The following is a 10954-nucleotide window of genomic DNA, read 5'->3' on the forward strand; positions in this document are numbered from 1 at the left end:
TGACTTTGAATTGTATTGGAGTTTAAAGATGTAAATTAATCAAGATAATTAGAAGATGAGTAAATTAAATATGTGCAATTGAATTAGATAGCAGTGAATTGTTATTTTACTATCATCGTTATACAGTTAATAATGGGAAAATTTTCTTTCCATTTTATAATGTTTTTATGCATAATCGTCATATTCATTTAAGATGACACATTAAACAAAATTTTATATACATTTGCTTAGAACAAAAGATTCAGTCACAAATAATTCTCCTTTCACAATATAGCCTTCTTTACATCAATTAACGCTACTCGCGCACAAGCAGATACACGCGCATACAGATGCGCGCGCGTATCTTACATTCTGAACGTTATATAAATTCTTCTAATATTACTTTGGCGCGTCTACAAAATCTGATAATGATATACAGATTAAAATATGTTTATAAATTGCATATCGATCATTCATCAACAATTTCTTTTAATATAAAAAGAAGCATGCATCGCTTGATAGTAATGAAAAGTATTACCGTAATATCACACCTACATATGATTCGCGAAACTATTTGAATTTTTAAAAATTATTATAATACAGTAGGCTGCGAATAACTTTTAACTGCGAGAAACGTCACATAATCAAAGGATGTAACGTCAAAAAAATCATTCGAAAAATTACTTTTTCCTTTATAACCTAGTTCGGATAATTACATTATTTAAATACACAATTATTATATTATCTAAGAAAGAGAAAAAAGAAAATAAGTAAAAAAAAAAAAAAAATAATGACGGCTAAATTTTCATTTATAAAAAGACGTGATAAACTGTTATGTAATTTAGTTGAAGTAAAATTATTGAACTAAATAACAAATGCGTTTGTTTCTTCTATGTAAGTTCACTCTCCATACGAAGCAATAATTATTCTGTAATAAATCTCATTATGATATTCCTACGGGCATAAAACTTAATATTCTTGGGATTATGCATAGATATCATTAAACAAGGGCATATAAATGAAAACACATTGACTTATAATACACTTCGGACGATTAATATCATGCGTATAAATTATCTATCAAATAGACAAATTAAAAGACTCAATCAAAGTCACTCTTTGAAAAGATTTTCTATTTATATAAATGTATGCAAACTATATATCAAATATAAATTCCAGTTGCTAAAATATGCAAATGTCTGTCATTCGTGGTGTACTCCCGTTATAATTTTCTCCCATATTATTTCTGCGCACTCTACAGCTCCACGCACAATTAATAGTAATACTGGAGCTGCGGTTACTTACATAATTCCCAAGATAAGATAAATAAAATTAATAAAGACGCGTTATAATGTACGGCTATGCCATCGATTCAATTATTTTGGGAAATTGTGCGCAGCGTTACAGAAATATTAAACTGAAAGATTTGTTTAAGGAGTCGCGAAATATTGAGAAACGATATGTGATGCGGTTTTTCTACTTTTAGAAAAATTGAAAGCTATCGATATTTAATAAGTAGAGTATTATTCGTCAGCTTTATGTCATTGCTCGTATGATCGATTAAGCAACGCATTAGATTTATAACGAATATGCTTATACATTAATTGGAAGATGAATATTGATCGAATGATATTATTTATTGCTTCTTACGATACTTACCGTACATGATAAAACTGATAATTGCTATGGACATAACAATAAATAGTCACGATGCAAATAATCTCACCGACGAACAATGTCAATTCAAAAAATTTTATTTCCTATTTTATGTAAAAAATATTCTTTCGGGTATACAATTTTAAAAATTATAATACGACAATGTGTAAAATGGCCGACATGGGCGGCTTCAAAACAAATGGAGATAACAAATGGTATAAACCGTTTTCTGACCCTTCAACGCTTTTTAATTTTATGTTAAAAGCAAATTAACGTAAAATTTAAAATCTAATAATCTAATCGAGGCACAATCGCTGAATTACGCTTTCATTGGGAAGGCGGCGCTTGTTCCGATATTGCTTTCAGCAATTCCGAAAGATTAGTTTTCAATGGCAGTTGAACCATCTTGAGGCTCTCATCCCACAATTTTTCGGCGTCCGCCAGATTCTCGGCGTAAGACGATGGCGATGCCACTGCGCACTCCCTGCATACAAAAAAAATAAAGCACATTGAGCCAACCAAGGGTATATTTTATTTAGCGCTGATTAATCCCGAGAACATTTCAAGGAATATACGTAATGGCGGTAATTGTGTAAGAGTAAAGCTTCTCGCTCATCCGACACGTCGTGGTTATTCGCAAATCTTATGAAAACTCCATGAATGCGTCATTAGCTCCATACTTTTATAAAAAGATAATAGAAATTCTTGGTTTGCTGAGGAAATCTCGATCCTCCATCGAGTCCCCGTTATCCCCCAGCCTAGCGCATCCCTTATCCGAAAAAAAAAAAGAAAAAAAAAAAAGAAATGAAAAAAAAAACTGCCTAATTATAATAATTCGAGCGCCTTAAAGAGCGTCTCGTTCCCAAGAGGCGCCGAACCTCGGTGAGCGTAAGAGAAAAGTGGAAAGCCGAAGGAAACCGCGGCGGGCCACTCCCTCCCACCCTCCCACCCTCGCTGCATGAAAACAAAATGAATAATCCCACGGGCAGATCGGCGGACTCGAGCACTGTCTTTATCAAAGAGTCTCTCGCTCACTTGTAATACAATCCGGTGTCGTTGCCCGCCGCCTCGTCGACCGCGCAGTGTATCGTCGTCTGGGCGCCGAGCTCCGGGGTTTTGATGAACAGCTTGGCGATCCGCAACATGAACTTGGCGCCAATGAACGACTTGCCGATGTGCCTGCCGAGCTCCGTCGAGATGACACCCGGATGGAGAGTGTAGGTCGTCAGGCCCTCGATACCCGAATCTGTAATTCATGATCGCAAACGACGAACATTTAACGATTTTTTTTCAAGCTTATTTAGGCGAGTTGTTGAAAACTTGGAAATATACGGGGGTTGAGGGAGGGGGATGGAGGTGTTCGCGACCTCTGTTAAATTTTGAATATAAGATTTTACTCTCTCTCTCTCTCTCTCTCTCTCTCTCTCTCTCTCTCTCTCTTAGCATAGTCGACGACCGTTCACACAAATGCCAAAAGTTACAATTCATTCTTACCTTTATGGATTCGTTAAATTTTACTCCAAATGTGAGAAACCATCGTTATCTCTTAAATTATACAAGAGACGCTTTAATGGGATCCATTTCACATGGTCGTATGCTTTATTAATCGATATATCTTTCGCTTAATAATTTCATTATAAAATTGAAATAACCTCTTTACGCAATAGTACCTTGTAAAATTTCACGACACCTATCGTAGCGTAAATTCGGTAGGTATCACTTTGTTATTATTTTGCTTTTTGGAGATAATAATAAAAATTCCTAGCATGATTTAATCATAATATTGATAATATTGATTTAGATAATATTGAAAAATAGTATTTATCATCCGAACCTCAAACGAAATAGTATTTATTTACATATCTTTATATACCAATGCGATTCACGGTCCACCCTTAACCTTTAACTTTAAATGTCACCGGATAATAATTAAAGCCTTTCGATAATAGCCGAAAAACGTATAGTTATTATCTCAGTGTGGGCTCTCTCTCTCTCTCTCTCTCTCTCTCTCTCTCTATCCCTCCCTCACTTTAATGTCCCCGGCTTTCATTGGCTGTATTTTGTCATATTTGCTAACTATATTTTTTTTTAAAGAATCAATACCTATAACTTTTTATTGCTTAATATTTTTCCGTGTATTATTATTATTATTTGAATTTTTTTATTCGTTTTTATGAATCACCTTTGAGTTTACGAGTCAGCTCCTTCGTAAATAATACGTTGGCTAATTTGCTCTGCACATAAGCTTTGAATGCTGTGTACGAATTATCCAAGTTCAAGTCGTCGAAGTGCATTCGTCCACCTGAAATAAGTTACGGCAACGTTATTAATATACGATCATACATCGGCGAAATACAGTGAGAAAAAAAAGAAAAAGAAACCTTCTTCCCGTCACCCGTTCGACACAGAGGATACAAGAATAATGCTTCCCCGTGCTTTATGTGCACAATAGCTGATAAAATAACCGGATAGTTGTTGATTAATTTTACATATTTTATTCCCTTATTTCACGCACACGCACACGCACACGCAAGCACACGCGCGCGCACACCCATCCCTACCTCTCCTCCTCCAACTCCTATCCTCCCACGACGGAATATAAAATCACTCGTCGCAAATGTAAGAAAAATCGTGAGCGCTTAAAATTCAGCAGAGTACCGATAAATGCGAAATTCTGATTTTCGCCGTAAAATGAAGAGGCGAAGGCGCGCGCGCGCGCGCGTATAATCGGTATAAAACTCGAATTATCTCCTGATCGTGTTAATTCTTATAAAAACCAAGATAACGTACCCGATGTAATAACGTATTATTACACGATCTCGTCGTAAGCGATTACACAACAAGTAGCGGAGGACCTCGTCGATTTTGTCCCTCTCTCGCTCTCCCATTAAGACACACGCTACCGCAGACTACCGTTAACAAATCGATAAGAATCATAATATCGTCTAAGATTAATTAGAGTCGCGTCTACGTCAAGCGCGCCGAGAGCACGAAAGGACAGCACCGATGGGCATCACCTGGACTACCGAGGGACGAATCCTCGACTTACTCGTGTGGGCAATCGACGAGACGTTAATGATCCTGCAACCCGGGGCGGAGGCCTTGATCTTGGGCAACAGGAGGAGCGTAAAGAGAAAGTGCCCGAGGTGATTGCTCTGGAACTGGAGCTCGTAGCCGTCCTCGGTCTTCTGCTGCGGGCACATCATCACCCCGGCGTTGTTTATGAGCACGTGGATTTGGTCCTCGGTGCTCGACAGCAACGCCGCGCACTTGCGCACGCTCGCGAAGCTACATAAGTCGAGCTTGTAAACGGCCAGTTCGCCCGGCTTGCCCTTGAACTGCTCTCGCTGCGAGCTTCGCGTTGACCATGAAAATGAGCAAAGGGAAAGTAGCTTTTGTCAATGGTGCGGCCTAATATTGCCTGACCACGAACGACTCTTCTTCCATTGATCGATAATATATCGATGGAATATTTGGCATTGAGAATGTGTATTTACTTACAATTGCCTGAGTCAATTGGAATTGATAATATTTGAGATATTACTTAACTTTGATATTGAAATTGAAAATTAATTTCCTTGTATTATCGAGCTATACGTTAGACGACTAAAGAGTGACGTCTTATCGCATAGAAAGTTACCGTTAGCATAGTTGGGCCGCGTTAGTGTAATTATTTAGTGAAAGACACAGTGTCACTCGCTACATTAAAACGAAGAAAGGTACATTCCTCGAACAAATTCTTTTTCACAATCTTCAATGCTACTCGATGCACTCACTATTCGTATAATTTTGAATAAATGAAAGATAATTTTAATGCTCCCGTAAATTGAAAATGGCAACTGTTTATAATGTTTATGATCCACATGATTATCATTATATAAATTTATCAAGCAATTAATTGTGATTTACATGTACGGCATTAATAAGTCTTCGAGCTCGATAATCAGACATTATAAAAATCATGTTCATAAAATTTCTTAGTTTTATCATTTTGTTCGGCATTCGCTATGTAAATTTACGCTTATCATTAGACATACATGAAATGATTATATAAAATATGGCGGGTAACATGACCGTGGACTCGTTACCCTATCGTAATATCAATGTCAATTATATGTCATTATGATACACTAAAGCTTTAATAAGCCAACGAAATATATGCTTTCGAGAATTTTGAGAAAAGTTTTCCTAACTGCTTTCACTACTTCTGGCGCCAAGTTAATAATAACGTAAAACAATTAATAAAAGACATATTTAATGAAGAAAATTTCCTTCGTATTTTGAACTTTAATTAATTTTACTACTATTTTTAATTTTCATTTGAAATTAACGAGTCGGAATTTGAAAAGTAAGAGAAAATTTTAATCCATCACGATTTTTCCAACAATTTCAAGTTTTACACTTCAAGCTTCATTCCAATATGCTTACATCGAGGAATTTGGCCGACGTAATTGCAATAATATGCCGCCTAAATGCATTTATCATTACAGTTAATAACTATGTTAAAGTAGCTTACTACTCGCTGCTACACTCGCAAAGATTATTTATAATAATATATATCATAGATAATATAATATAATAACGCAAATGTAACATAACATAACATGAATAATGATAAATAATAAAGCGTTTTTAAATTATTTATACACGTATGTTTCTACATTAACGCATAATGTACATACAAAGCTTGAACAACCATCGCACTTTGAATAATTCCATATAATTAAAAAATCAATAGAATAAAGCTTCGATCGATAGTATTTGGTTCGACGACTGACGCTTGAGATTTAAATATAAAATCTGTCATGCAAAATCTATCATAAATTATATTCTATAATTTTTCTATTATAAATAGTAAATATCGTGTTATATGCATATTTATATAAATATATATATGTATATGTAAACTGTTTATCAATTTTATTTACTATTTATCTGTGTTTCTATTTATTTATTTTTTTTTTTTTTTATATCGTGAAATAAATATAAATAATTTTATCTATAATGAAGAATTGATATAAAATTAATGAGGCGCGTAAGTTTGTTCCATTTTAATAATCAATGAAAAAAAACACATATTCTGCTTTTTTTTAAGCAAAACAATTCAACTTGGTTGCGTCTAATCTTTATTCCTTCTAGATTGAATATCAATATGGGGGAGTAGTAATTAATACGCTTATACAAAGTATCACTTTCGTTAGTTGTAAAAACAACAAAATTAAAAATAATATTTCATTTATATTAGTAGTATTTTGTGAGATTACATTATGTTGCGAGTGTAGACTTGGCGTCATTTTAAATAAACAAAAACATTTTTACTGTAATTAATCTATTGAAATGATTGTACAATATAAGAAAAAAATATCTTGTAAATTAATTAGTAACTTATATATGTTCCTTTCTTCTTGTCCGAGAGAATTTTCAGATACATTTATTTGTCAAATTTAATATAAAATATTTTTTGATTTCTATTAAAATATCCGCTTATTATTTAATTATTTAACTAAATTCTAAATATTATTCTTAATATCGCTTATATCGCTTATATTAATATTGATCGCTTGATAATAATATGTATCTATTTACAATTAATGCGAGAGTAAAATTTACTATAAATAATCGTTTATAAATGAATATACTATTTAATGTGCTTGAATAGAGAAATAAAACGTATAGAGGTAGACTTGTACTCGTTAAAATGGAATTTTTTCATCACCCGCGTCTTTTAATGCAACACGATTAATATGTTCTGTTACATAATCAACTAACGGATTTGATTTATGTCCTATTTTTAACCATGGACGGTAATGTTAAATTACTTACTTTGAAGGTGGCACATTCTTAAGTTCTTCGATAGCTGCGTTCGCTTTTTCAATGTTTCTACATGCCAATATCACCCTTGCACCTAAAAAACATTAATATATTTACGTCTATTCGTATATATGGTCATAATATATATTAATAATACCAAGTCAGTGCTTTTTAAAGTACGTGAAATTAATATGTTAACGATTGAGTAGATGGCATTTTTAATTATAAAAATAATCGTTACGATCATATTTTCATATTTCGTTCCAAAGCTTTGCCTTTTCATCCAATCGGAGGAGATAGATAGTTTTTAAAATTTATCTTAAATTTTTCAAATCTTACGTCATTAAATTTCATATTATAGACCTCTAATTAATTCACCTTTATTATTACGAGTAATGCGCACATTTTGAAAATTCTAGTTTGTCACATTTTATACGAAGGAGCTTGACACTGACAAGTAGCAAACTGGAAAATATACGTAAATCGAAAACTTATAGTCTATTTAATTTGAATTTGTTTCATATAAAACAAGGACGCGAGAAACACGGTTGAACAAAAATATGCATCGTAATTGAAAATCTTATAATTAAAATAAACGATAATCTCGACATAATTAAAAGCATTAATTGTTTTGCTGATATCTTTGTCATGACATTGAATTTGTTTACAACGTGAATGTTTATTGTACGATTTCGCGGTTAACATCAAATAACATCGCGTACTTTTTAATTACTATCTTATAACATATTTTCCCCGACTAGCATATCTTTTGTTTATGAATTTTCATGCGAGTATTATTGATACGATTATATAATTCATTTCCTTTTATTAGTCGCATAATAGCAAATATTATTGTTTACGCTATTATTTGATGTTTGAAAATGGAAAATACTAGTCTTTTCTCATTTTGGAGTACACATAAAACAAATATATTAAATAAAAAAAATAAATAAAACAACAATACGTTCTTGTTTTTGCATATTATCTGCAGTTTATAATTTTAATTATAAATCAATATTGTTAATTTTATATTTAACCTTTAAGTGTAATATAAAGTCGAACTTTGCTATCGACCGTGAAATAATATTAAAACATTTTTCGTATCTCTGTTAAAATTATGATAACATTATGAAATTACAGAATAAATAATACAACTATTTTATTATAATAGTATTAATTTTTTAATTTATTTAGTAATTTATTATTCCATTATAATAATGCTTACATTATTTGCGTAAAATTTTATGAAAATCGTACTAATGGACTGAATAAATAATATTGACGAGATCAATGATTTTACAATGGCATAAGATATTATAAGTTCCCAGTAGTTTACAATATTTTTTTTATATTTTCGCTTGGAAACAAATTAATAAAAGGCCGAAGAAATTACAAGATTTTATGGAAAGCTTAATGTGCCGTTATTTAATTTCATAAAATACTCTTAAATATATTTTGTAAGGTTCTTGTATAATAAAAATGCTACGTTATATTTATATATATATATATATATATATATATATATGCATACATACACTGGTATAAAAAATGTTTAAAGCGTCTGGCATTTGTTGAGTTAATAATATGTATTTGTCTTGGGCGAGGGGAATGGGGTAGCGGGAAGTTGCTGGAGGTTGGGGGGGGGGGAGAAGAAACAATATTCTTTCGTAATAACGTTCAAATGTATACCTTTAAAAGAAAGTTTTAACGTACATATATATATATATATAATTAGTTTGGTGTCACACGAGATGCAAATCACGCTCGTAAAGGTAAAGAAATTCTTTCGTAAATTCGTTTTAATGTCGATTGCCTTCGCATCATCACGAGATAGCGCGATTGTACGAACGATGGTTTGACGTTTGAAAAAAAAAATTTGTTGCTCAGTGTAGCCAATATTATCTTTAAAGTACTTTATCGAACAAAAATTTATTTAGTTACGACTTTAATTTAGTATAAAATTCGAATTTCTTTCCCACTCCCCATAACAACGTTAATACAAGATAATGTAAGGTTTTTAATTTCTATTAGGTACGACGACGTACGATATCGGTCATACAAAAACCACTAAAAAGTACGCTATCGATAAATTATTACTTGATTTATCAATATTACCAGATCCTCCTACATCGTTATCCCTATAATGATTCCTCTATTGCCTCCTGTATGCGCGACTTATTCTTTCGTTCATTGTTTATCATTACTTTTTTCATTTTTCATTTTTCATTTTTCATTTTTCATACCCGAGCCAAAGGCTTAAATATAATTATCATTTACATAATAATATATTTGAAAGATAAGGAGTGGTCGAGAGGCTTCGCAAGTACGTAAAAACTTTTCATAATAACGAACGAGAACTTGGCTAACGAATAATATTGTCCTTTTTAAGTTTAAAGCAAATTGGCGTGAAATTATTGTAAAAAATGCCGTTCGTTAATGGAGAATTTTTGTATTAATAGTTTCGCGATATCGTGAAAATCGGCAGCTTTTCATTTCAAAACTTTGCCCCGTAAAGTATAATCATTATTCCGAACCGAATTCCGCCCATTAATAATGCCCACATACCGCTGGCTACCCACGTAAAGCCAAACAGTCGCCTCCTATGCACAGAATTCATAATTATCATTCAATTTCAATACCACCGATGACAACAACAACAACAACAACAACAACAACAACAACAACGATGACAACGATGACAACGATGACAACGATGACAACGATGACAACGATGACAACGACAACTATAATAAAAACAATAGCAATAGCAATAATAATAATAATAATAATAATAATGATAGAAATATGAGGACGCGCGGGCGCAGATCGGGAGCTGAAAACAAGAGCGTGTGACGTTACCTCGCCTGTAAAGGTCACGGGCGGTCTCCTTGCCGATGCCGGTGTTGGCCCCGGTGATGATGACCGTCTTGCCGACCATGCGCACCTTGCTCTGGCAGCTGCTACTGAACGGCCACATCGCGCCTCTTCCTCGGGACTAACTAGCCGACGCGGACAAAGCATCACCCGGCGCGTACGTTATTCGGCCGGACGCGGGCTGCGGGACATAGACGCCGTCGTACGCCTGCGTGCGGGGCCACGCCGAGGAGGATGGATGGAGAAACCACCGTTAGCGCTGTCCCCGGCTCCCGGCGTCGCGTTCCGCTGGATCTTACCGGCGACCAATCGGGTCCCGCGGTAAACGGGCAGGCACGTTGTCGAATGGCCGGCCGTGGCGATACGATAAGGGACGTGGGGGAGCCGGGGAGGAACGCGCACTCGGGTACCGCTAGGCCGTTATTCTTGTCGGATGCTTCGATGCGGATGCGCCTCGTATTTTCGATACTTGACGGCGCGTCGCGATCGTCGTTTCCACTCGCTTTCACCCTCGATTATTAACAGGAAAATTTTACCGGTTTGATGGATGAGGATGAGGAGGAGGAGGAGGAGGAGGAGGAGGAGGAGGAGGAGGAGGAGGTGGTGGTGGTGGGAGTGGGTGGGGTGGGGGTGG

At 34.4% G+C, this 10954-nt stretch overlaps 1 protein-coding gene across 1 annotated transcript; it reads right to left on the bottom strand.

Annotated features, from left to right (window-relative positions):
* Nucleotides 1-1848: 1848 nt before the first annotated feature.
* On the bottom strand, nt 1849-10717 carry LOC105363956 (retinol dehydrogenase 11). The gene is made up of 6 exons (XM_011501778.1): nt 10306-10717; nt 7459-7540; nt 4685-4989; nt 3818-3937; nt 2671-2881; nt 1849-2119 (listed from the first exon to the last, which is right to left on the bottom strand). Exons 1-6 carry the CDS (start codon nt 10421-10423, stop codon nt 1963-1965), a joined length of 993 nt encoding a protein of 330 aa, XP_011500080.1. The 5' UTR covers nt 10424-10717; the 3' UTR covers nt 1849-1962.
* Nucleotides 10718-10954: the final 237 nt, after the last annotated feature.

Source organism: Ceratosolen solmsi, unplaced genomic scaffold (genome assembly GCF_000503995.2).
Source record: "Ceratosolen solmsi marchali unplaced genomic scaffold, CerSol_1.0 scaffold23, whole genome shotgun sequence".
Lineage (NCBI taxonomy): Eukaryota > Metazoa > Arthropoda > Insecta > Hymenoptera > Agaonidae > Ceratosolen > Ceratosolen solmsi.